This window comes from Corvus brachyrhynchos, unplaced genomic scaffold (genome assembly GCF_000691975.1).
Source record: "Corvus brachyrhynchos isolate BGI_N302 unplaced genomic scaffold, ASM69197v1 scaffold202, whole genome shotgun sequence".
Lineage (NCBI taxonomy): Eukaryota > Metazoa > Chordata > Aves > Passeriformes > Corvidae > Corvus > Corvus brachyrhynchos.
Window position 1 is genome coordinate 5,405,109 of NW_008238132.1, and position 27,825 is coordinate 5,432,933.

At 38.5% G+C, this 27,825-nt stretch overlaps 2 protein-coding genes across 2 annotated transcripts in view; one reads left to right on the plus strand and one right to left on the minus strand.

Annotated features, from left to right (window-relative positions):
* GTF2F2 (general transcription factor IIF subunit 2) overlaps positions 1 to 27,825 on the plus strand; it is a 76,481-nt gene that overhangs the window by 18,604 nt on the left and 30,052 nt on the right. The window contains exon 7 of the mRNA XM_008633197.2: positions 15,084 to 15,165. Within this exon, the coding sequence (XP_008631419.1) occupies positions 15,084 to 15,165 (82 nt within the window). The remainder of the gene's footprint in view (positions 1 to 15,083; positions 15,166 to 27,825) is intronic.
* On the minus strand, positions 1,702 to 5,452 carry KCTD4 (potassium channel tetramerization domain containing 4). The gene has a single exon (XM_017733597.1). The coding sequence runs from the start codon at positions 5,278 to 5,280 to the stop codon at positions 4,507 to 4,509; it is 774 nt and encodes a 257-aa protein (XP_017589086.1). The 5' UTR covers positions 5,281 to 5,452; the 3' UTR covers positions 1,702 to 4,506.

Sequence of the window (27,825 nt, forward strand, 5' to 3'; positions counted from 1 at the left end):
GAGTGTTTGAAAATATCAATAGTGCAATTATGATGCTGTGAAACACTGGTCAGTGGGTGAGTCAGTACTGAAGGTACAGAGTTGGAGCTGCAATTTGACTTTATTGTGCAGCCTATGTATTTCACGCCATCAAGACTACCTCCAGAAACCATATCTGACTCTAGAAGTCATTGGGCAGTAGGTGGTTAGAGACTGAAGAAATACTTCGAGGGAGCATTGTGTATGTTGTTCCCAGTTATATGTTCTTTCCTAGGCATCCCTGACAAAGCCCCACAACTGGCTTGTGAAAGGAAGGGGTACAGTGAAACAAAAATGGAAAGTAGTTGTATGATGGGAGGAGAGAACAAGATAAGGGAAAGGATGTGAGGGTAAAAGGATCGAAAATGGGGATTCTCCCAGACATGCAAAGTCTCTGGGTTTAGAAACAGTTTGCAGTCACCAGGGAAAACTGGGCTAAAACAGGCCTTAGTCTGACATGGTGCAGCCACTTTTAAGTTTTGTTCTTGTATAGAAATCCATATAGTTGGTACCTATGCCAGTGTACTGCCAAGTGTGATAAAGAGTCCTTGGCTTCTCCCACCAAAGGGAAAAAGTGGGCATCCAAGTGTCAGTATTTCAGTCAGTTTGGCAGCTATTTATATTTTTCCATGGGCAGTCATTCAAGAAATTAATAGGGGCAAGGATATTTTTTTGTAGTCTATGGAAGTTAGTCCTGCCTTCAGTTACCTCTGTCATTTCTGCTTGGTGACCCCTTTTTTCACCTGAGAAAACAGGCAGGGAGGCAAGTGGAGCTGACCAAGCCTGGGAGCAGGTTAAGTGCCTCCTTGGGGAAAGGGGAGGAAGTTCCTTCTTACTCCTACTGGAGCAGTTGAAGATCATCAGAGAAATTATGGTAATTGTAATTATTTCCTGATACTTGTAGGGCAGTTCTGATAAGTTTGTTGTGATGCAATTCTTAATGAGAGAAAGAAGAATAGAAATATTTTGCATGCACATCGTATACTAAGTAAGGTTGTTAGAACAACTGTGGGTATTTCTGACTCAAGCACTTGATTCTGCAGCTTTTGTATTGTCATAGTAGTTATTGAAAATGAAATTTCCAACCTTAAAGAAAAGACAAAAAAGGCAGCTGACATATAACTGGGTACCTTTTCTGGCACATCCTACTGTGGTGGAACCCAAGTATCTGACTGACTGAACACATGCAAAACATATTTACGTTATATTTAGTGGGTTTATGGAGTACAAAGGAAACATCATTCACAGTATTGAGGTTTTATGTGTCTTTTTGTTCATATACCAAAGCAAGACACTCCCGCCCTGAAAAATTGCTCAAGTTTGCAACTAGTTTGAATGTCTAATTGTAGCTGATATGGCATGATTCAAGACAGTTGTGGATTTGTTTAGTGTGAACAAGGAAGGGAATTAATTTTTTTACCTCTATGTTCCTTTCTGCTGTGTAATTCAAAGAGGTGAGTGAGGTGCCTTCGATCAGAGGCAGCATGTAAAAATTTCAAACCCTGACACTTGCAGAAATGCATCACTGCTCATGAAAAAGGGAAAAGAAACAAGATTGAAGTTAGTATTGCAGCAGATGACTTTGTCAGTGTTACTTACACAGTAATACATAAAAAATCCAGTTAAAAATATGTAAGGTAATGAATCATTGAACTTTAAACGAACAAGCAAACCAACCCGCAATAAACCAACCAAACAACACAGATATTTATTTTAACAATGATTAGAGAGGTACATTTTTCACTTCAAAAAAGAAGATTTCAAGTTCTCTTTCATAGGTTGAGAGGGCAGTAGATACTCTGAACCAAAAGCCTGGCAAATAAATCTCTCATGAATAGCTATAGAATATTCTTAGAAGATGCTTCAGATGGTTTCCGTGTTAGCTGTGATTATCAACTTATGAATAACTTATATTTTGGAATTATTTTTTACATTAAATGCAGACCCATCAAATTCTCTACTGATTTTTCATGAGTAAAAGTAATGCTCTGATAAAAAACTGGTGCTGCTTTCTGATAGGGAAGTGCTAACAATTGATTCCTTAGTGTTCGGCATCCTAAGAGCCCAACTGAAAGGTGACCAACCACAACATATTTTAATTAACATATATTAATTGTTTGAAATAAAAATTGGTTTTTGCTTTCCTTCTTTCCACCTGCAATGACATTTTAAATCTTAGTGAAAGATCCAGGGCAAATGAAGGTTATAACCAAAAGCATTTAAGTGCAAATGGATGATTTGACATCCTAGGAGCAACAGCCTCCTCCATACTTTGTGCTGATGCAGGCTGTGTATTTGACAGCACTGTGGGCATGCTGCTTTAAAACTTGTGCATTTGTTATGGAGCTTTTTTAGATTGTCTTGTCACTTTTTCTTGCTCATGTAGAGAATTGTGTCTACAAAGGGCTTTTCATGTAATTGTTCTGTGTGACTGAGTTTCTAATTCTTGTCCTAGAAGATCAACAGGATTTTGTATTTCTTTTAGGGAAGCTTTCACATTTGCTTTTCACAGAAGTCCTACAGATTCTTATAAGCATAAGATTAGTGATTAATGAGGATTTTTTTTTAATACATCAATTTGAAAATAGCTTGGAGGGGGAGGAGAAAAGATGACATGTGCTGGTGGCATATGTAAATAATAGTATTTTACTATGTATGTTTTGTATGTAGATAGTTAATGCATTTGGACAAATTCAGAGAAGTTTTGGGATATGTGGGCAATTCTTCAGCTTGTATGCCTGAAATGTAAAGTGATCCGATTTTTAAACATTAGAGTCTGGAAAAGCTTCACTTAAAACCACATCTTTTATAGAACCACAAGTTTTATCAACTGTAAGTCTGCAACATGGGGACTAGATAGAAAACTTCATCATTTATAGACAGTGGATTCATTCTGATGGAGTATTCTGGAGAGGTTAAATTTCCCCACTTGATAAAATGGTATTGGAATATGTTTCAATCACTGCTGCCTGGTCTGGAGACGTAGCATCCCTGTATTAAGTTGTCTCTAGCAAGGGACCTAGTTAACAACACCTGTTGTATGTTGAAACTGAAAAAGAGTTTAATATTGTGGGATAAGTGGACCTTGCATTTGTATTCCCAGCCTTTGTTACTAAGGATTGACTTGTTCCCTCTAAAATCCAAACCACAACTGTTCTCAGACTGTCTTGTGTTAGCTGTTTTCCTTGGTTATCACTTCTAGTATGGATTGTACTGCATTTTGTTGACATTATTTTTTTCATGTACAAAATCAATGTTTTGGGAGAACTACTTAGTTGTTTTTTTTCTTTTTTTATAAGCATTTTACTTGAATTTCGGGTTCATATCAGCTGTGAATGATGATTGATTTCAATGACAAAGCTTAAACTTAGAGTTAGTGCAGCTTCTTTTTGCCTTTTATGATGATTTTTTAGTTCACTTTTGTGAAGTGACTGGTTTGTAATGCTTGTGGTTAAATTAGTTACAGTTGTTCTATAGAAACTATTCATTTAAAATGTAAATTAAAAGATTTGATAAATAGTGGAGATGAGGAGAATGAAGGTATTTATTCCATTATGTAGAGTGAATTGTCTTTAATGCCAGCAGGTGGTCTGTTCAGAACTGGTAGTAGTCATTGCATTTAGAAGCCACTGTGCAAAGCAAGGGCTGTGTTCACTCCCTGTCCTTATGAGCACAAATGATTGCTAGGAAATACTGACTGTAGCATTGTAGGATGCCGTTACTGGAAACCCGTTACACTAAACTTTATGTCAAATACTTTTATTAGCTATTTGATATGTACGTACTATTAGGAAATTTAACATTCTGTGCATATTGAACTCATTTCCTGTAATAAAACAAATCTCCCCCAGCATTATTTTGTTGGTTTACATGTTTCTGGCAATTGCTATTAGTGTAGCAACATGGTATAAATTTGGGGTTAAGTGAGTTGAGAAGTCAATTATCTTAAAAATCAAGTTGGTTAATTTTAAACTCTCTTGCAATCTTGGTTTTTGCAAATTCAGTACAATAGATTACCATAAACACTAATGAACAGTCAAAATCATTTATTCCAGTTAAAATTCATTCTGAATTTGTTATAAGCAAAACATATTTTAAGCCTGCTTATTATGTGAAAATACTCTCATTGCTGTTCAGCAGAGCAGTTAGGTATATGCACGTTCATCACACAGGTACACAAAAATTCATCTAGACTCTCTGGTTGAAAGAAAGCATTGAGAAAACATATTACAAAGAGCATAAAGCATTCCATCTGTGTTTACAATGTTAGTAGATAGTTTTTGTTAAATTCAGGCATAAAATTTTCATTCAGCTTAGGTAAGCCAGAGATAGATGTCATTATGAGATTTACATACCATTAGCTCACATCAGTTGATTAGCAGCTGAGCTCTGTGGTACAGGGCTAGTTAGATGCATTATTTGTGATGCCAGGAGGCTGCAGCTCAAGGAGGTTTACTGGCTGCGTGCTCGTTTCCTTTGCCTTTGTGATTACTTGATAAAATGCAGTGCATCACTGTGAACAATCGACCCTCTTGAACAATCCAGACTGGTCAGCAGTCTAAACCCACATTTTAAAGCCGTCATTATAGCCTCAAATTTAAGAGTTTCCAGGGTGCAGACAAAGGTGTTGTCCTCCTTCAGTACCAATCGTGTACCATTTTCAGACTTTATGAAGTACTTGAATTGAATAATATTTGAAGATACTGAAAACTCCTCTGGAAATCCGTCCAGCCTGCTTTTGGACACCAGTACAATTCTGGATTTTATTTTTGCAATGAATTCAGGAGCATTACAAAAGATTCTAAGTCCTTGTGAACGGTCGTGGCTGTCAGTTATTTCCAGGAAAGTAGTCTCTCGAGATGCTAGCTGTTCCTTCTCCCACCTTGATTTCACTGCCTCTGAGAGTACTTTAAGCTGGAAAAATTCGGCTTCTTGTGCCAAAAGTTGATTTTCTCGAAACCCCTCGGGTAGAAGAAGTTCTCCGTTCCGTAGGAAGTTGAGGATGTGTCTGAAAAGGAGTCCATCTCTGTCTATGAAGTAATGACCATCTGCATCATATGGGCACATTATTCTTCCATTTATGATCCCCTCCAGAAAAGAATCTGGATACTTGGTTAGTGTCTGTTTTTGTGTGATATATAGATAACCACCGACATTGAGAGTAATCAGAGATGTTTTATAGTCCTTGTCTAGCTCGGAGCTTTCAGAGTTGCTGGTTTTTTCTTCGCATTCGTTTTCTCTTCTGCTTGCTTTTCTCTCCATTATTGATGCTGGGACAGAAAGCCAGCTATCCTGCTTTGCTCTTGTCAGCTTGCAAAGAGGATGTTTCTTATTAAAAAGCACCTTTATTCAGCTCCAGCTCGATGTTGGAATGGAAATGCTGCTCACATTGCTCCGACTGTCAGTTGGGTTTGCAGTAGGTGGCGTATCAGCTGTGTGTGCAGGGAGATAGCAGGAATATGACTGTAAGGGAGAATTTGCATTTAACTGTGTAAGGGAAGAAGCGTATAACAACTGTTTGTGTTGTTTCTTTCCTGTAAGTCTAAGTAGTTTGCATAGCTTAGGTGGTTCTGCATAGAAATACATACTGCTATACTAAATGGCAACTTATTTTTAATACGTGCAGATGTATTTGTAGTGTCAGCTGGCCAAATCATATTTAGTGCTTATGGTGTTAAACAGCTTCATTTATGTTTCAAGGATTTTTATTTTCACAAAGCCTGTTTTTTCACATTGTTTTTAGTACTGATTACAGTACCTGATGCATACAGCAGGACATCACAGGAAGGAAAGGTGTCCCTGTGTGTACAAGGGGGTTGTCATATGTGGAATGTGTGCACATGCATGTCACTCATTTATTGGGCACATGTGCAGCACTAAGATGTTTCCACAGAAGATACCCTGGAAGTGGTGGTAAGGACTTGTTGGTCTGACTGTTTTAAGTTTGTGGCAAAAGCTTTTATTTGCAGTCAAAGGGAGTATCCTCACCAACGCAAGAGCAGCAGCATGATTAGGTTTTGCTTTTTGCCTTTCTGTGTGCCATAGACAAAAGACATAGACATAGCTGTTTTACAGGGAGGATTTACCATTTATATTGGTGATGGTTTTTCAGTCACCAAGACTGTCTAGCATCAGTTTGTTCTTTCTCGATAGAAAAACTCAGCTGTCCTGTGGAACAAAGGGCTTGTGTGCCTACAGATAGCTTTGAACATCACATAACACCATAGCTTAGCAACACTGGGGTACAGGGAGGCGGAAACATCGGCACAGCACACTGGAATCAAATGGCTGTCTTCTCTCCTGTGGTTTGAGCCTCCCAAAAAGATTTCTTCTTTAAACATTTGCAATTTGAAGCAGGAAAGGAAAAGCTCTCCACACATCTCTATGGGCATTTCCTTGGGGAGTGGACAGATGGGAGCCACTGCATGCATTCCCCAGCACAGGTGGGAGCAAAGGCCTTCCTTGGGCTAGACCTGGAGAGGAGGAGGTTCTGTCTTTTTCAAGATGTATTTTTCACTTTACAGGTAGATGTGCCCTGCTTTGCCTGACTAGCAGTGGAAAGGCAGATTATTTTCTGTAAATTCTTCTGCTCTATTTCTAAATATTTTATCCCGGCTGCTCCCACTGTCTCTAAGGTTGTTTATTGATACCATGGAGTAATAGCTATAATATTTTATTATTTGATAACTGACTCTAGTGGAAATAAATGTTTTTCTCTCTCTCTTCTCCTTGCCAAGGTATCCTATCCCTAGCACTGATATGCTAAATTTTTCTGCTGCTGTATGTGATATATTAAGCAGGTATTATTAATTAGGTTTGATTTACCAGGAATTAGTAACAGTTTTATTTTTAACTCTTTGATGCCATGGATGTGTCTAACATAACTTCAGTCAAAGAGATTTCAATCAGTTTCTAATTTTTAAACATTTGGACTTTTTTTCAAGATTAACTCATTTCATTAATTACTAAGTTATTCAAGTTCAAGCTATTGAATTAGTAATTGAGAAAATGAAAAAGCTAATTAGTTTCAAGTAAGATTTTTGTTTCCATTACAGGAGACATCCATTCACATTTAGTTTATTGTCAAGTGATGGAAAATTCACGTAATGTGTTTAGATTGTGCATAGCTAAAATACTGAACCATTTAATTGTCTGTTAAACCTTAAGAGAATGATTGGTGGTGCTTCTGTCTCACACAGTGAACTTGAAATACTTTGAAGCTGAACCAGAAGCATCCTGGTACAAGTGAGTAGGGATTTCCAAGGAGAGAAGGGATTTTTAAAAGATAAGAAATTTTCCATGTCCAGTTAAGCTGTCTGCATTTTAATAGAGAGGATTTACAGAACACTATGTGTTCACTTAAGTTTTCATCATCTCCTCAACGTTCTAACACTTGCAGTTGCTATTTTCCACTTTTGTGAACAAGTAAGTATTCTTTGAAAGATCATGCAGAATCATTTTAGTGGTTTGTATGATAAAATATTCAAGATGGATTTGGTGTGGAAAATACACTCTGTGGAGTTCATGAATATTTACACTTAAACCTTTGAGACTTGAAAAATTTAGAGCTGCTGTAAAATTTTCATCCCCACAAAGCCATGTAGCTTTATTTCACTGCAGCTGACAGTCATTTGTAGCACAAAATTAAAGCCTGGCATTTCTTGGTGAAAGTTTTCCACTTTCTGTGCCATACTGCAAGTCTTTCCCAAAAAGCCCTCATTCGTCATGTGCACTTGATGATACATATGGTATTGTAGTGCATGTAATTTTAGTGGGGTGATTTCATTTAAAACACTGTTTTTTGAAGGTATAGGTATGCTGGATTTCCTTTTTTCTGTCCTTTTGTCCATGTACTGGAAGATCATCCAGAAGTTCATTTTGGCAAAGATATGGAAATATTTCTTGCAGTCAAGTTAGAGACTTCGACCATTTTTGTGCTCTCAGAGTCTTTTGTGTTGTGTACCAATGTGTGATAGCTGAGATGTGCCAAGTGCTTCCCAGATCTTCGTGCTTCCCACTTGGATTGAGACAGAGTAACTTGCTGCTGGGTGCTTTCCTGTGTTGTAAGTGAACTGTTTCTGGCCTATCCAGCTGAATTGTTGTGCTTTCCAATGTGGGTAGGTAGCAATCCTGAAGTGACTGCTGCTTCACAAATTATTAGTGTCACCCTGTATGCTGGGATTGCCATTAAAGTAAGGAATACTGCTGGAATCCAGCAATTGAAAGGATATTGTTTTGGTTTCAGATTAAGTCAGAAAATACACTGAGCATCCTTGTGCACACTTAAGAGAGTGGCTATAGTAGTAGTACTCTCTTTCCAAGTTACTCACCCTTTGGGTTGCAACAGAAGGGCAATCCACAGAGGTTCTTGCTCAGAGAAGCTGTCCGGGAGACAGTGAAAATGCAATCCTGGTGTCTGTCAGCTACACAGGAAAACAAAACTGAGGAGGAGGGGGCTAGGCATCTGCCCCTCATCCTGCCCTGCATGTTTCCTTTTGGAAAATATCCTCAGTCCCACTCAACTTCCACCCTCTTCCTGAATCTCTTGGTCTGGAAGCTTGAGCATGCCATAGAGCTGAGGATTCAGGACCAGAACACACCATGGAAAAGTGCTTTACCACTGGTTCAGCTTACTTGCCTATCCAGAGAACATCAGCTTCACTGACAGTCTGCTATCAGTGAAAATAACCTGGGTTACAGAAACCAGCTACATTTTTTACTAGAGTACAAAACAATATGAGGAAAATTCTCAGCTATAAGAGGGAGAGAAATTTAGAAGTGTATTAGGAAGCCATGCTAATGCCATCTGTTAGGGTTATCGAGGCAGTTTGTTAGTCATTTAGTGTCATAACAGAAAATTGGCCAGGTTGTTGGACAGTTAGACCATTCAGTAGCTCCTGTCTCACAGTGTTGGTAGCATAGAAATTCTCATTTCAATAATACCTCCAGATGCTGATAAACAGCTGTTGAAGACAAGCTTTACATAGTAATTAAAATTAAAGATTTTCAGATCAGCAAGTCTGAAAAATTTGCATTCAGGAATTTCTAAAGGGCTGTCTAAGAAACTATCAAAGTTGCTGTTGATATTTTTAATAATTTTTGAGCACTGCAATTCTGCAAGACTGGAAAAGCAAATGCTGTGCCAATATTTGAAGGATGAATTTGGATGAGCCAGGTATTTAAATATGAAAAACAATAAAATATATGACTTGGAAATCAATCGGTTAAAAATTAAGGGAGAGCAATATAATACTAATCAATGTGGGTGGAGAATAAATGGGTGTTGCCAACTATTTCCCCTTTTTTTTAAAATTAGGATTTGTTCAGCAAAGCAGGTGTTGCTTTCTTCTGTTAAATCCTTCAGTAAGTTTCATTTGTCATTTAGTAGTAGGATATTTACCATATTGGTTTCTCTGTCATTTAACTATACAGAACTTATCTGCAGGCTTCAAACTGGCAAATGTTAAGCAGAGAATTGTCATTCAGATGTTGCCGTGATTTGGTTATTGGTGCTGTTTTTTCTAGTGAGGTTTTGGAGATGATACAGATGAGAGTACAGTCAGTAGGGCGATACATTGCTGATGCAGAACCATTTGGACAGTTGGTTAGGATAACATTTTATTATCACCAAATACAAAGTTTACATGCCCAGGAATACACTGTAGAGAGCTTGCAGTACTTATGTTTGCAGGAGAGTTAGTGCAGAGGCTCTGATCTATGTATAATACATCATTGACAGCTGAGCACGAGGTCATCGTTCTCTGCGGTGGTCAGTAAAACGAAGTTGGCTGTATCACTGGACGCCTAAATAAGGGAATGCCAAGTGAAGACCTGGTGATCCTGTTCTTAGCTGCACAGCTACCGGGGAAGGATGGTCTGAGAAGGGTACCAGCTTTGAGGCAAGAGAGGTGCCAGAAAATGCCTTTGGTCTGTAAGAGTAGAGCTGAGGTCTAGTGAAGGAGGGGGCTGTACCTTGGCCAGCCAACGCGTGCAAAAATCCAGGAAGCTGCACAGCGGTTTGAATGAGCAGTGTGAGCTACCAGGGCTTCTGACTTGGATGCTGGTGTGCTGATTTTGGCTGGGGTAGAGTTAACTTTCTTCACAGTGGCTGGTATGGGGCTGTGTTTTGGATTTGTGCTGAACACAGGGTTGATAATACAGAGATGATTTTGTTATTGCTGAGCAGAGATTACACAAAGCCAAGGCCTTTTCTGCTTTTTGTACTGCTGCACTGGTGAGGAGGCTCAGGGTGCATGGGAGGTTGGGAGGAGACACAGACAGGACAGGTGACCCAAACTGACCAAAGGGATATTCCAGACCATGTGACATCATGCTCAGTATGTAAAGTGGGGGAAAAAGGAGGAAGAGAGCGGACATTTGGAGTTGATGCCATTTGTCTTCCCAAGTGATTGGTATATGTGATGGGGCCCTGTCTTTATCCCAACCCAGGAGTTATCCAGTTTTTACCCTTCAATTCACTCCCTGATCCTGCTGGTGGGGCAGTGAGTGAGTGGCTGTGTGGGGCTTGTTCGCTGGCTGGTGTTAAACCATGACAGCTGGGAAGCAACAGCTCATCTTCTGACAGCTGAGGAGCTGGAGATATATGTGCCCGCAGCCTGTCCTTACTGCACTTTCATCTTACTGCACTTTTTCCATCTGCTTGGGAACCATACATCCTGAGTGTGGTCTTCATCTCCTTTTTTCCTTGGCACCGCTCACAAGGTGGAGGAGTTGGTAAGCACGTGCTATCAAGTCTGACTGTGAGAGACAATGTCTCAGGAGAGATATTCATGAGCTGGACTTTCTCAGGCCAATAAGAATGATTAAGAAGCTGAAAAATTGGCATAATGGAAGGCTCAAGAAAACATGGTTTATTTTTATTAGGCTTGATAAAGGTGGAGACCACCTAAGTGCTGGGATGGGCAGAAATGCTTTCCTAGCAGGCTCTTCAGCTTAGCAGTCAATGGTCCAACAAGACAGTGGCTGGAAATTGAAGCTGAGTGCAGTCAGACTAGAAGATTAATCCATTAAAATCTCCAAGCCAGTCAATCTCTCTCTCTGAAAACTACAACAATCCAACCCCTATCAGACCATCTACTGCACAATTCCAGTAAATTTCTCTCCTGCCTGTTTATCAACATTGGCTTAAATGTTTCTGCCATATTCTGTTCTTTGATAATGATTGTCAGCAGGATTCCAAGCCGTGTCTCCCCACCATATCTATTATCTCACTGAGAGAACAATTGAAATTACTTTGTGAATTGGCACCAGGGCATTCAGGCAGGGAGGTCAGGGTGAGTATGCATTTGACAGCTAATGATGAAGCTATGGATTATGTAGATGAGCCTGTCCAGAGCTGCACTAACAGGGTACTTTGTACCTGCCAACACATGTTGACCAACTGAGTGTAAGACACTTGGGAAAATGTCTTATTTTCCCTTCTCATCACTGATCTTAGTTAGTCTTTCAGACCTATTTATTTACTTTTTACTATCTCTTTTGAGTAGGTGTTTTTAACAGGAAACTACCACTTTCATGCCTTATTCATCCATTACCTTCTAGGCCAATGGAAATATCAAGGCAGCTATATTTTGGGTATCTTCTCATTGCATCTCTGGTCCTGCAACAAAGGCAGACCTAAGTCTCTGAATTTGAATTTGGTCAATGAGGTCTAATTAGGCTGCAAAGGGAATAAAAACTGTGTTCCCTCACTACAGTCTTGCATCCGGAGGTTTGCATATATCTTTGTGTATTCTGCTAGACTCTCAGGTTGTGTTAAAATCCTTAGGAGAGTCCAGGGAAAGTGGGGCATAAACCTTGGGTTTTGGACAGTGGATGTTCTTAGACAGCAAACAAGCTTAGCTGCAAGGCCGTGTTTGGGAGACTGTGCACAGCCTTGTACTGTGAAGCGATTGGAACATTTTGTCTGGATTTGACTGCAGAAGTCAAATCTGGATCAGTGGTAATTAAAAGAGGGTATTTAACCAAGACATCAAAGATGAGATACCAGAGAAGCTGTGGATTCCCTATCCCTTACAGTGTTAAAGGCCAGGTTGGATGGGGCTTTGAGCAACCTGGTCTAATGGAAGGTGTTCCTGACCATGACGGGGGAGTTGTAACTGTGTGATTTTTAAGGTCCCTTCCAATCCAAACCATTGTGTGATTCTGTGGTAATATTAAGCATAAACATGTTTAATTGGCATGTTCATTTCCTAAATAGCTGGTGGGTGGGAACTCTCTGCTTTACTGACCCTGATCCTTAAAAATAGTTTGAAAATTGTGCAAGGTGCAGGGAGATTGATAGTGACATTTCAGTGTTTAGGCAGCTGGGTTGGATGGTTCAGATAAATATAGGTTAGCTAGCCTTGAAACCTGTACCATAGAGGTGAGCAGAAAAATTGTTATGGAATTCAAGAGGTAGATAAGATTGGAAATGCAATGAATGCTAGCAAACATGGCTTTATGTAAAGGTTTTCTGGTCAAACAAACTTAATTTTGAAGATTGTGAGTTTAAAGTAACAGCACATTTGAAACCTTCTTAGCGTTTCATATAGCACATAGTCTAGATCCTTGTGATTTCTGATTTATGTCTGAGAAAAAAGCAAGCACACAACAAGATTAAAAACTGACTGACAGTTGTATCAGAAAGGAATTAGTAGTAGGAAGCCACTTGAGTTGTAGTTTGAAGGGCTGCCTCCAGGATTAGCAAGAAGGACAGTGGTGAGAATAACTGCTCATAAAATGTGTTGTGATTGACACAAATGCTGGTCAGACAGTGAATAACTATGACAGGACTGTCATGGTGTGACTGGGATCGCTTAATTCACAGAATCTGTTTTAAAGACAATGCATTTTCACCAAGCCAAAGGCAATTATACACCTAGGAACAGGCAATGCAGAGCACATAGATAAAATGTGAGGCTTAGAAAAGACTCAAAATAGTTGTGTTAGTAATACAATAGCCAGCCAACTCCACAAACCTCCAGAACTCGGTTTTTAGAGACAAATTGATCTTAACCCAGTTTTAGCCATCTAAACATGAAGCAGTCATGGAACACAGACACCGTATGTCCCTTCCCCAAAAATAAACCCCATGACCAAAAACCACCAGAAAATCATTGAATTCTAAAGGAGATGGGACCATTTCTTTTTCTGACAGTCTCCCTTCCTCCCTCTCTCAGCTGAATTCAGAGATTCTGCTGAATAACCTTGAAATGGCTTAAGTGAGGTGAGAGAAATTCCAGCTCCTGTATCTGTTATTTTACCTCCATGTATGGTTTTCATAAAATCAGTACAATAATATTATGTCTGGTTTCTGGTCTCTGTAATCTTAAAACACCATTTCAAGATTGAACAGGATGCAAATAAGAAACCCCAAACTGATTTAAGTACGGCATAAATGTCTTGTGATGAGATAATGCATGAGCTTAAATTGGTTCATTTATTGAAAAGATAATTGAGAAGCAACTTGATTACAATGTATAAGTACTTTCAAAGGGAGAAAACAAGAGGTACTGAAAGGCTCTTTATTATAGTATAGAAAGTCATAAGAAGAACCAGCTGCTAGAAGCTGAAGCCAAATTCTTATTAGAAATTAAGCAGCAATATTAGTACCACTTCAGCCACAAATAAGATACTAGGTTCTGTAAAGAAGAAAGACAATAAAATTTTTCTGTCTGTGATACACAGGACATTAAGCAAATTTGCCAAGTTGTCTCTTTTGACCATTAACGTGGGAATCCACAAAATCAGAAGTGTTTTAATACAAATTTTCTGTTTCATTCAAACCTATCTGAAAAAATAGTGGCATTCTTACTGCTTTCGAGGATTTTGAATCAATCCAAGAAATTTTAGATTAAATAATTTTAAAATACATGATGTCAAAGTCATTGTTCCTGCCATTATTCAGAGTGAGCAGACTTAGATGTGCAGATGTAGTAATATTTCAGTTTGTAAGGTGATAGGAAAACCAGAGGTGTCTCAGAGGGCCTTGGGTTGCTTGGGCATCAGTATTTCTAAGCATTTCTGTCATCTTCTGTGACATTGCCAGCAGAAGGTGACAATGACAGTGTAGTGCCCTTGGAAGGACATTTTAACAGTGAGAGCTAATCAAGCCTTTAAAACTCATCCTTTCTTGTAATGCAAGGCTGTTCCAGAGGTGTTTGTTTAACACATAGTGCACTGGTTATGCCCAAAAGAGACGGATAAATTAACATGCACTCCTCCCAAATCCACACATTATGCACTAGAATATTGTAGTGGAACTGCAGGTGTTGCCCACCATGACTTCTCTCTTCATTTCTGCATCAAGTTGCATTTAATTTTTTGGGTTTTACCTACCTCTATGGTGTAGGCTGATGCTGCTCTGTTAGTCATCATTGCTTTAGGCAAAAGGTGGTCACGTAGGGTAACAAAGTGACTGCATCACAGGGGTGAATGTACAGAGAGGAGTATTACCTAAATACTTGTATGTAGTGTCCTAGATTACTAACTGAAAGCTTTGACTTCTTCTCCCTGAGTGTTACCATATGTTGTATTACTACTTTTTTGCATTGCGTTCCTTTAGTGAACTTTTTTTTAAATTGTAGCAAGAGGAAAATGTGGTACTCTTTTCCTGAGAATAAGAATAGAATTAGCTTTTGTTTTATCTTCCACTAATTTTGGATACTTTGGTTATTGGGTTCTCTCTGTAGATTTTTTTTCATAGTCACTGACTGTATTAATTACCCATTTAGAGAAAATGGTTCCTAGATAATCTGAGTGTGACATCTAGAGAAAGGAGTTGCAATCTCTTATTTAAACTTTGATCTCTGTGTTTCATTCTTAATATGTAAAACATCTGAAGGCAAAACAAGGAAGTCTAGGGTATACCAGCTATGCAAACATGTTTTTCAAGCTTATTTCTTGGGGTGTCTAAATAGCAGAGATTTTAGAACTCGATTTGAGAACTTAGAATTATGTTATATTTAGTAAATTCTTGATTAGTGAAAAATAATTCAAATGTTGACCATCTTGGTGGATCTTACTTTAATGCCCAGTTTTGCTTTGTTTTCTTTTCATTCTAGATAAACTTGCCTTGGAAGGAATAGTGGTGCAACGTGCTGAATGCAGACCTGCGGCTAGTGAAAATTATATGAAACTGAAAAGGTAGGAGTATTTCATGACAAATTATATGTGATATCTGACTTCAATGCTTTTATTATTGCCTTATTAGGGAAGGATGATTTTAGTATTATCATGGTCTTACACCAGGTTTACACAGAATCAGAACTGATCTTGCTTTTGGGGTGGATTTACTGTAGGGAGGGAATGAAGGCTGTTGTGGGAGTTGGATCTCCCTCTGATTTTGTCTGGTGGGATGATGCAGACTTCTGCATCCCATCATATGCAAAGCTTTTACTTGAGCACATGTACCTTTTCATATCTGAATATATGACTGTATTCAAATGTGATTGAAGCTGAATTTCCCAAGGACTTAAGGGATTACATTGGACTGCTCAGGACACACATCTTGAGTACGAGTTTCTGTGGATCACCCAAGTTTAATTCCACTTAACACTGTGCCGTGTTAGACAAAAAGGAACTCTGAAAAGACATTTAAAATGTCCAAAATAGGAAAGAGTTTCTGGAGAAGTGCTGGACCTGAACTGGCATGCTTCTTAGAAAAGGTAGTGACTGAAAATACCATAAGTGGCATGGAAACCACAACACACACATTTAACAGGATCATTTAGTGACTTCTGAAAATTTAAGTGAATACATCTAGAATTTACCATGTGATTCATATATCTTACGGGTAATTAACTTGATGATGTTCTCTAGTAATCAGATTTGGGATTGAATTGTGCCTTATATTGAGTGCATATTTTATATATTTTAAGCATGTGTGTTTTCATTAAATCACCCTTTTGTACTGTGAGTTTGTTGTAAATAAAGAAATTCAAAGCAGGAAATGTCATGAAGAGAATCGTCCGTGACTGGTTTTAGAATTATCAAAAGAAACACAGAAAATGCAAAGTGACGTTTTTCTCCATTGCCTGATCTGGTTTCTATGTATGATATACATTTTCACTATCTTATATTTTATTAACCTTCTCTGTCATCTAAATTGCTCCAGTATTTCCTTACGGAGTTCATTCAGTTTTGACATTTTATGTTCTAGATGTTGGCAAATCAGTACCATAAGTTTGTTCCTGTACAGTGAACTGCTTCAGTTCAGATGGAGTTCTGTGATTGCTATCATGGTTTTTGTCATGAGTGGGAAATGGAGTACGAGGCAAATGTAATATTAGAGAAAAGGACTCATTTCAATCTGGCAGTTTTAAATATACATGAATGTAAGATGTATTTGCTTCATAACTGGTCTAATCACAGGTTTCCTGATCCCAGTGCTTTTTTGCATTTTGTACATAGTTGATCAGATAAGCTTCTTCTGGTAAGGCCACAGCAGGAGACTGAAACAGAACTGATAGCTTTAATTAAGTACTACCCAAACTTTGAATTTTTCAGCATTCTACTTTCTGTCACGCATGCATGGATGTAGCCCCTCCTGGTCTTCAATTTTGTCATGTTCTACTCCTATAGGAGCAACTGAAGTACAAACACAAAAGCAGATTTTGTCTCTTAAAAACACTGACAGGTGAAAACAATGGTACCATTGCTTTTTCCTTCCCCTAGAAAAATTGTCAGGCTGTGTATTCCTACTTTCTAACTTTAAATGTTGTTAGAAATTGTTTGCCTTCTACCAAGAAGTCAAAAAAAATAGTCTGATCTGTTGGGAATCAGCATGAGATTTAGCACATCTAGCAGTCACAGTCTTAGAAGAAATTGGTTTATGTCCAGATACTGTAGCTGGTATTTGAGTAGTAGGATCTAACTTTTCACTCCCACCCTTATGCTCTCCCACCCTCAAAGTGCTCCAGTCTGTATTTGTGCATAAAAAAAGGTGACAGCATTAAAGATAAAACACATACATTATAGAGTTGTGTTATATTAAAACATTTTGTACATTTTTCTATTTACTGTTGTGCTTTATATGAGAGAGACTCTTCGAAGTGGGAATTTATAATATTGATAAAACAGCAAGTCTATTGTGTAGGCTTTAAGAGCTATAGTGCTAAGTTGAGTTGGGAAGGAAATAAAATTAAAAGATAAATGCAGTTGCTTCAAACGTTTAAGATCTAGAAAATGAAGCTGCACACTCTGAAAAGCTGTAATCACTTTTTTCTGAGAGCTGTCAGTAACCAAAAGGGATTATATACTTCCTGGCATTAAATGCAGATACGGATCCTGTCTATTTTACCATCTGCATCTGGGTCAAGGAGATTGGCTGATGGGTGCATGGCGTGGCATTGATTTCCCTGCTGCTCTGTAGAGTTTCAGTGTGAGGACAAAGCGATGGTCTTGTGATGTGCTTGCCATTGCCAGCAGTTAAGTGGGAGATAAGCCTGACGTATGGGTTTAAGGATGGATGGTGAAAGTACAGAAACTGGTGGCATGTGTGAGTGAAAGTGTTAACAAATGTAGTAGTCCTGAGGGTTTTTTCCCCAAGGAGAAGCTTTTGATTTGATTACAGAAAGGGTGGAGATGGCTGATGTTCACATGTTGAATACAAGGTACAAATGTGTGTCTAGGGATAACTACTCAGGTAAAACAGAGGTTGTATGACTTTCACTTGGTATATTCTGTTTTGCAAGTTTTGTTGTTGGGAGATTTATTTAAATTTTTTCAGTTTTCCTGAACTTCACATCCTAGGCGGGAGACAACTACCATGAAACTCCTGCTATCCTGCACTAGTAAAGCTTTGTGCTATTGAACTTCCTACAATTTCTTATTAGCAGTGTATTTCTTCTTTGTAGCACCTTAACGATTGGCTGTACATTTGCAGTTATTGCAGCTAGCTGGAAAATAATATGTGGTTTCCAAGCACCTGTCATGATTTCTGTCTTGTGGGAGTGGATCTCATGATCCCATTTAAAAATATTTGGTCTGTGTGGGGGAAAAAAGTAGGCAGACCATTCCTAACTGCAGTCAGCTTTGCTGTGCAGTGGTCACAGAAAATACTGTGCCTACACTACTCTACGATAGTTCTCTTCCTGCCCCATGGAGCCTGTCAGATAATGGGAGCACATGTGAACTGTTGTAGCAGTGTGTGTGTCACAGGTGGGGTCACACACATGGCTCATTGTGCAGCACACTATTTGCACCAGGCTTGTGGCCCCACCATCCATGTCATCCAGGTAGGCTGCCTTCTGTCAGACTGCCTTATGCAGGCTCCACATCCTCCCTAGCCAGTCCCACACAAACTAGACTATTTTTGTACTGGAGTTAACTTTCCACCATGAAGATACATTATCTGTGCCTTAATTTTATGTTTCTGAGGCTTAAGAGATTTTAATTTCATTATCCCAGTGTTTAACCACCTTGGGATTAATGACCCTGCCAAAGAGAGAGATCTTCCAAGGGGCTTGTCTGCAAACATGGGAAACATGGGGCACAGGAAGAGAGGAGTTCCCCAGACATTCAGGATCCCTTCAGGCTCCAGATGACTTGAGAAGAGATGAGAATAAGATTTTGATACTCCTAATTTTCCTAAGGGAAAATGGAGGACTGGCATGCACCCCATCTCAGATTCTTTCTGCCAAATTACCTGTTTCCGTCCTTGCACTGGTCCTCATGTGCATTCTCTTCATTCCTCTGATCATAGCAAACTCTCTTCCCCAATTCTTTCTCAGGCCCCCTTTCCCATTTCTGCTTCTCCATTTCCTCACAGAAAAAAAATATTTTCAAAATTATTTGGAACACATCATTATCTTATACATTTCATTTTAAGGTAACGTTAAGAAGAAAAAAAATCTCTGAGAGCGACTTCTGCAAAGCTCCGATTCAGACTGACCTTGTCAAGTTGAGTGGCTACAGAAAGGTCTTCAGGACTGCTCAGGTCCTCTGCACTGGGCTGGCTGGGCACCAGCCTCGCAGTTCTCAGAGGGGGTTTTGAAGGTGCATGTGAAGGGCAGCTCAAGCAATTGATGAACTGTGTAAAGTGTTGGTAGCACTTCAACAACAGTGGAGAATGGCAGGCAAAAAGGGATAAATTCAGAGCCCTTGTTTCATTTTCAAATGTGATGCTGAAATGCTGATCACTTTTCAAAATGGATTTTGGAAGACTCTGGTTTGGCTATACCTAATCTGAATTACTGAAGTCTCGTCAACTGTACGCCAAGTGAAGAAAAGAAAGGAGTCCTAGGATTACCAAAAGCCTAGGAGAGCCAACATTTAACGATGCAGCAAGGCTGGTAATCCCTATAGCTCTCTTAAGTAATTTAAAAATATGTCTTGAAGTATCATTAGTGAAATTGTGATTGCCAGTATGATAGCTTGTAACAAGGCTGCAAGAATTTTGTGTATCTTCTTGCATTTTCTTATAAGAGTTTCCTACAGAGTATAATGAAAGTCCTTAGAAAAAGCTGCTGGAAGAAATGTGCGTAATAGGCTTTCAGGAGTAATGGGTTGTAAAACATTCTAGAATAATTAATGAATTTCCACATTTGAAAAGTCACATTTCTTTACAACCATATTACAGAGGCCTCTAGAAGTCCTGAAGGTTGGTGGTCTGGGTCAAGCAAGTGAAATTAAATTAGTGCAGATGAGTTGCTCACCTTTTCTAAAGTACTGAGAGAGTATTGACTGACTGACAGTTCAGTATATTGCTGAAAATGAGCATAATGCCAGGGGTTTGGGTTGGTGGTTTTTTTGGTTTTTTTTTTTGGTTGGTTGGTTTTTTTTTTGGTTTTGGTTTTTTTTGTTTGGTTGTTTGTGTGTTTATTTGGTTTTGGTTTTTTGCTTTGGTTTGTTTGTTTGTTTTTGGTTTTTTGTGGGTTTTTTTTTTTAGTTGGAATTTTTTTAATTGGAATTCTTGATGTAAAATATTCTTTACAAGTTGGTTTGTTGGGCATTGTTCCCAGATACCTCCTGGAATATTATTAGGACAGTGTGACTGGAAATTTCATGCCATCACTTCAATTCAGCGTGTGGTTTTTTTTTGTGGTTCGTTGGTTTTTTTTTTGGTTTTGGTTTTTTTTTTTTGGGGGGGGGGGGAGGTTGTTGGGTTTTTTTTGCCCCCCAACAAATACTCCTTACTAGCAGAAGAAAATGAGTAATTTTGCCACCATGCCACTTCATATGTATTCTTGTAGATATGCTTAGGTGGCTAAGAATTCCTTTCCAAAATAAATACGTATGCATACATTTGTGCATTTTCCACAAAGGCTGACATGCTGCACAAATGCTGCTCAGTTTGTTTGAGGTGGGAAGCCAATTTTATGCAGTACTGAGATTGCATCTGTGTGTCAGTCAATGCGACCTTGATTTTTCAAGTATTGAAGATCAATGTCTCTGGCTTGAAGTAAGATTCATCATAGTACAAAAATACATTCCCAAGATGTTTTGAGTTATTCATCAAGTACAAAAAACATTTTTTTTTTCATATGCTAAAGTATTTCCAATCACAAGTTTTCCTGAGGAGTTATATAGTTTGTAGAAAATTAATGTTAATCATGTTCATATAGGTTAAGATGTACTGTTCAAATATGTATTTATATTATTCTTGTGTTCCTGGACACCCACCAGTTTTTACAAATCAAGCAAGTAACACTCTAATTGTGAACAATTGGACTGCAAAGTAACAGGCACACTAGTACTTCAATATCTTTGTCCATTTTTGATCAATTTTTCACATTTTTTAACAGAGTAGTGGAGAGAAGCAAGTAAGAAAAACAGGGTTTAAGTGAGATGAGCTCAGCAGCACAGAGTTGTTATTCCTCATTGCAGAGGTTGGGATGTTGCTTTTGTTTGTTTGCTATACATTTTTTTGTGATCTTAGGATCTTTTCTCTGTCTCTTGTCCTTTTCATTTTGTCTGTCATTTTTTGTTGTTCTTACAAGTGCTGTTCTGAGACTGGATTTTAATAGGTCTTTTATATTACCATGCTTTTATGTTCAGTGATATGAAAAAGGTTGTAATTCTGGTCGCTGCTTCCAGCCATTATAATAATGCTAATAAATAAGGCATAGCCTACTGTTGACAATGCAGCAGGTATTTTATTGTGTTTCTCTTAAATCTGAAGCTGGATGCAGAAGGTTAATATGTTCTTCTTACGCCATTGCTGTCTTCAGCTTCTAGCAGCCAAGTGTATATGGAAAAAAAAAGGTGTGGGGGGGGGGGGGAAAGAGGCATAAAACATTCCTTTCTTCTTTTTTTTTAATACACTTTCTAGCATATGAATTATATTGGTTATGGAAACTGATACTTTCTTAAATTTGGGGAGAGACCATTGATCTGATCACTGGATCTCAGTTTTCTTTTTTTTGTAAATGCCTGGAGACAGGATAAAAAAAGTAGGCTTTGCTGGCTAACTTACGATTCTCTTTTTGTTTTACCTTAAAATGGCTTCATTACAGCATGACATGAAATTTGCCTTATTTCTGTTTTTTAAATATCATCATTTCCTGGTGAGAGTCACAGAATGGTTGAGGTGGGAAGGGACCTCTGGGTTCATCTGGTCCAAACACCCCTGCTCAATTAGGGCCACCTAGAGCTGGTTGCCCAAGATTGTGTCCAGATTCCCCTGCATTTCTCTGGAACTGAAATAGTTTCTGAATAGAGAGCACAGTGAATGTATTCTATGCCTTTTTAGAAAGGTATGTTGTTGATAGAAGCCTAGAATGAAGGTCATTTTCAGAAAGAAGAGAAATGCTTTGTGATGAATATTTAAGAAGAGTTTATGGCAAATACTCCATGAATTTTTCCTTATACCTTGGGGAAGGAAATCAATAGTTGTAATTGTAGAGTTGTCATTCTCCTGGGTTTTTTTGACACAAAGTTCATGAAACAGAAGCATTGCATTTAAGAACATATCTAGTTTGCCTTTATGGTAATTAACAAAATAGCATCCATTTCCTTTCTATCTGCTGAAAGCAGTGAGGCTAAAAATAGTCATCCTGGAGTATGTTCAGGCTTCAGTCGTAGCCAGCTTCTTCAAGGCTGGAAAAAAGCCTCACTCAGTACCAGTGCTCAGCACCAGAAGTTCTGGATATTTATAATTCTAGTCCTTAATGTCAGCAGCACAGATTCCTTCTCTTGAAACCAGAGTCCTTGGTGTCGTACAATGCTGGAGGTCTTTTAACCTTACTGTTTACCAGGGCAACAATAATTACAAAGATTATAATTACAGCAGATTCTGCTGTGAAGGTGCTTTCCAGATTTCAGCGAGGGACTTGTTTAATACATAGGAACATCCTTCCTCTTCCCAGGGTAGGACATTCCTTTTCATCTTCTTTTCCATCTGTTATATGAAAGTCACACTATAGTGGGTGAAAAGCTGAGAGCTCAGTTTTAACTACCATGACTGATCTGGTGTTACTGATATAAGTAAAAAAGGTCATTTCCACATCAGTGTCATGATTTTCTCTACTACAGAGCAGAACTCACTGAAGTTCATGGATCTCTTCCTGACCACCATTCCAAATGCTGTAGTCATGTTGAGCACTGCCAGTGTTCTGGGTTCTGCAAAACTGCTTTGGCAATACCAGGCTGACAAGCTCAAATTTTCACAATATGTAGAATGTCAGCACCATACCACATCTTCTATTTTTAAGCCACTTTGTTCACATACTACTGATGATATTTTGAGTTTGTAACAGATCAGTAGACTGGTATCGTCCAACAGTTCCCTGCTGCCAAGGAGCTCCAAAAATTCTATGATATCATTGAGTGCTAAAAGTTACCTGGTGCAGAATCAAAGACTAGAATCATCAGGTGGCAAGTTCTGTTGCTGATGTATTGATTTCCTGGCTTATCAAAACATTCCTGAAATTCATGAAGCTACAAGAAGGCACTGAAACAACGGTCTGAAAGGTGGCAGGGTACATACGAGTCCCTCCAAATAGCACCTGTTACTTGGGATGTCACCAAGTTCAAGGAAATTCATAGATGACAAACCATCCATCCTCTGTTTCTGGTTTTTTTTTGAAGGAATGTCTGTCTGTAGGACTCCAGTGCTTCTTAAGTTGGGTTTCCCTGTGATCAGTGGGTGATCTAATTCCTGAAGACATGGCAGTATTCCAGTGGGAGCTTAACTCCTAGAGTGCCATAGGACCAGCTACACCATGAGGGAAGGCAGTGAAGGTGTCTCCTGTGCTTCTCAAAGCCTCTGTGGGTGGAAAAGATGCCAGCTTTAGAAATTAATCACAGCATTGCATTTTATGGAAGACTCATTCTCTAAATGCCTCAGATATTAATACAAGATACTGTAGCACTAAAACAATCAGTTAGTACTCAGGCACAATCCTGAAATGTTTTCCAAAAGACAGGATATTTTGCAGCCACCTGCTAATGCTTGAGTGAGGGATGTTTTTAAAGAGCCTAGGAGTTGAATTCAAATTAATGCCATAAAATGGAAAAGAATAGTAAATCACTTTCTTTTGCTTTAAATGAGAGATATAATGTAAAATTCTTTGAAATTCATTAGTCTATGTAAACTCACTTTTTTTTTCTCTTGAAACATCTGGAGAGAAAAAAATGGGATTGCCAGTATTAGAAGCCAACAAATTATACTGAAGTTGCAAATAGAGTGAAGGAACTTTAAAATCATAGGGGGCTTACTTACATTTCAAATCAAGTGCGAATCATTTTCAGTAATATTTTTTACAAAAGCTCTTCTACAGACTGTTACTTCCCACAGCTTGAAAGAAGGAGAAATTAATACAAAGGAACACTGCCTGAAATATTTCTTAAATACATTCATGTGCATGCACAAATTTAACAATTTCATATAAAAACAATGGCTCTCAAATTCTTTGTTCTTTCCATGCCTTCATTTAAATAAAGATATATCTGTTTATGGCCTTAAGAAAAATATATGCTGCTATTTTAATTCTGTTACCATTGCAAGACTGACATGATTGTGAGAGAATGAGGTGGTTTCTCTTTGAAATGGTGTTTTATCTACAGAATGTGACTTAAATGTCAGTTCTAGTGATGTGTAAATTGTGAAAATATTCCTTCCTTTCAAGTCTGTATTGAGTTTGAAATTTGCAAGCTGCTTTGTGCTTCTTAATGGAATACACTTTTTAACTGAACCTTGTATACAATAATTGCACAATTCCTGAAGTCTGTTGTGATGTTTTTGCTAGACTGTTGCCTCCTTTGTTTGCCGTCAGTAGATTTGGCTGGGATTTAATCATTGTCATTTTGGTATCTGTGATACTTCACTGAAAATTTTGCACTGTACACTAAGCCAGTACCACCATTAGGACTCAACACAAATGCCTCTGCACTAGTAGAAAGAGTATTACAAATCAAATCTTGCTGTATGTTTGTTGAATAGTACAGTGAAACTGTTGTATGACTGATGTGTTTTATCCATACCTGAGATTGAAATGAGAAGTTTTTTCTGAGCTAACCTTGTACCTTGAATGCTGTGATGTACCCCAATAGGAAAACATGAAGAGTGCTTATGGACTCTGCTGCTCAGTTCCTCCCCTGCTGGCCCTGGCAGAAAGCTGAAACTGAGGCAGCCTTGTGACAAATGCCTGTGACCATTAGGGTTTTAGGATCATTGTTACTTTAGTTGATAATTTTGTAAAAGTTTATTCTGTAGTATGTCTTACGTAGAACACATAGATGTATGATAATATGCAGGGTCCTGCACCTGGGGCAGGGCAATTCGTGGTATCAATGCAAAGTAGGTGATTGAGGGCAGTCTGGTAGAGAAGGACTTGAGAATATTGGTAGGTGAAAAACTGGACATGAGCTGGCAATGTGGGCTCACAGCCCAGAGAGCCTCTTACACAGGAGTTGTAAAGATCTGTTTTCCCTTGGAGTGCTGTGTTCCAGGTGACTGCTCTGTGCTTTCCCAATGCCTCACAAGAAGCCTGAAATGTCCAAACACAAAATCAAAATAGATAGTGCCTCACCTGAGAGTTGTCAGCTTCTCCTGTTTCAGGTGCTTGCAAGCCACAAGTTTGAAAGCAAGGTAGTGAGATTTAGAGAGATTATATGCTGGTATTTGAAATTAAAGTTTCCAACAGAGTGTAATTAATATAGCAAAACCACTAAATGGAAATGATTTAAAAAATGTGCCCATCTTCACCCAAGTTTCTGGCACACCACAAGGCTGATAATGTTCTGCACTAGAAGTGACTCTGCGTGCCTGAATTAATATCCTATTGATATCCAAATGTATTGTATATATGTCACCTGCTCCATCAAAATTCTTTAATTTTCTTCTCTTTGGGATCCATTGTCTCTGCTAGGGTGTTGTAACATAAGCTATCAAAAGCCATTTATAGTTGAGCCATCTCTGAACAGTTTAGAAACCCAATGTGTGCAAAGACCAGAAGTTAGAAGGTGGAGGAGGGCAGTAGTGAAACCTGCAGCAGCAGACTGACTGGATTTGGGGTGTTTTGGAGGACAGACTGACTTTTTTTTCAGTTGATCACTGTGTATGTCTTCTTCCATCCCCTACCTTTCCTTCCCTTCTCTCATCCAGGGTACTTTTCTGACTCAAACTTTAAGTGTGCTGGATGCTTCTGGTGTTGTCAAGCACTGTAAAATATTTGCTGGTAGAGGTTTAGGGTGGCCCTTTCTGACTCAGGTGAAGTTGAAAGTTTATCCAGGAGTTGTCTTCAGCAGCAGCTTAAAAATATAAAGAAATTTAAATCTGTGCTCAACTCATACAGTGTATTCTATTGATAATTTATGTTTGATTTTCCAAATGCCAAAGATAGCAAACCTCATGCTTTATTAATGTATTAGTCCATCCTGACAGACAGTTCACAGAATTAATTCTGCAAGTCCAAAAAGACCTGCTAGAAGTTAACTGGTACAGTACCATCTTGCAGGTCTTGGACACACTGAAACAGTAACTGAGAAAAGTGTGAACAGACTGGGTCCTAACCAAAGTTAATGCCAATGACGTCCCTATGTTGGGTTTTTGAACAGGTCTGTATTTTTGCAGGAATATCTGACTAACCCTTTTCTTAATGATAGTGGCAGAATCAGGAGGAACTGTACCCTGCGACTTGTAACAGAAATGTGAATTACTGCCCTGCTGTTCCCTCAGACTGTGTGTGTGTGCTTGAGTGCTGACTGAGACCTTGCCGAGGAGGAAGATAAAGAAGTAGTAGTAATGAATTAGACAGAAACAGCTCACCAAAGAGCTTTCCTCTGTTCCTTCTGCTCTTGGATTGTATTCAGTTCTGAAGTTTTGTGCTGCATTCCCAATAATAGGCATGGGGAAAGTGGGGATTTTACATTTCTGTTTATAACATAAGGTTCTGACTTCATTATTCCAGTCTGCAGACAGTGGAGACACACAGGCTTCTGTTCTTCTTCAGAATTGGTTGAACAGTGTTAACTCAGGTTGACTCTAGTCAGTCAGGAACGTGACAACACCTTTAAGGTGAAGCATCTAAATGTAAAAAAATAGCCTAGCACGAGTCCTTATCTTCCCAGGAACTCAGGCACTTGTTAATCCTTAGACAATCATGACTATGACAATGCAAACACTTCAGATCTAAAACCAGAAGGAGGTGAAAAAATCACTTTCAAAATGGCTCAGATTTAAGAAAAAAGATGTTTAATTGGGCCTGGAAGTAATGACACACACATTCTGCCTGCTAAGCTAATTTTGAAAAGTTCCCGTGTCATATATGAAAAGATCCTAGCTCTCCAGCAGTGTTAACTACAGCTGTTTCTGAGGTTAAAGAAAGCCCTGTGTTCAAAACCTGTTACAAGGTTGAACATTATCTGTATCACAGTTCATTCCATTTTTTTTTTAACTGGAAAGCAGACAGGAGAAACAGGAGCACAAAAATATCCATGGCCAGATTTCTTTACGTAAAAAAAGAGAAGAAAATCCCGGCATTCTGGGATATATTCTGAATTGTGAAGTCATCTTGAAAGAGAAATTTCACTGTATGTGAGTGTAGGTGGGAGTATAAAAATATGTGATAAAAATAGCAGACTACGTGGAAATCAGCACCGTTATGTGGATGCATACCTGAGGATGTTAAATGATAATATCTGAGAGAGTTATGCTTTAGATCTGTATTTATATAATACATTTCAAACTAAAATTTAAAAAACCCTAACCAAACCACCCGTACATAATTTTCAAATTAGATTTCAAATAATTTCTTTATTTTGAATTCTAATTTCAACTCAGACACTGGCTTCTGTTTTGTCTTTGGGAACTGCTTAGAAAAATCAAGATTGTTTTAACTATTCTGCAGTTGGTGGCTCATGTTGACAAAGAACTTTTCAACAAAGTCCGTGAAAAGTACTCTTTTTCTGAAGTAAAATTCAGGGAATAAGTACTACATACTGAAAGTATGAAACTATGATCAAAATGCTTAGAGCATTAAGAAATCACTGTATTGCAGAAAAGACTCAGTTATTAAGAGGTTAATTGATCAAAATGATGATTTTCAGAACAAGAGAATATTTTGTAGGCTCATATGAAGCACAGCTATGGGTACAGCAAACAGAATTTTTTCATATGCTTTGTTTATGGTATTGGAAGCAAAAGATATATTTTGTAGATTGACAAAACATAGAACTTCATGTGGTTAATTTGTGCTGTATAAAATAAACTGCCTTCTAAGTCAGTATGGTAAGGTAACAGGGAAAACCACTGACACTTATATTGAGCACTGTTTTTATATTCTCTTACTGTACCTAGAGTCATCAGAAAACCACAGTTCAGATGTTCTCTTAAATGTCAGTTGGTCTTTGTTACTATCAGCA

Coding starts and splice junctions, on each gene's coding strand:
- KCTD4 (XM_017733597.1), bottom strand. CDS start 5,280: ATGGAGAGAAAAGCAAGCAGAAGAGAAAACGAATGCGAAGAAAAAACC.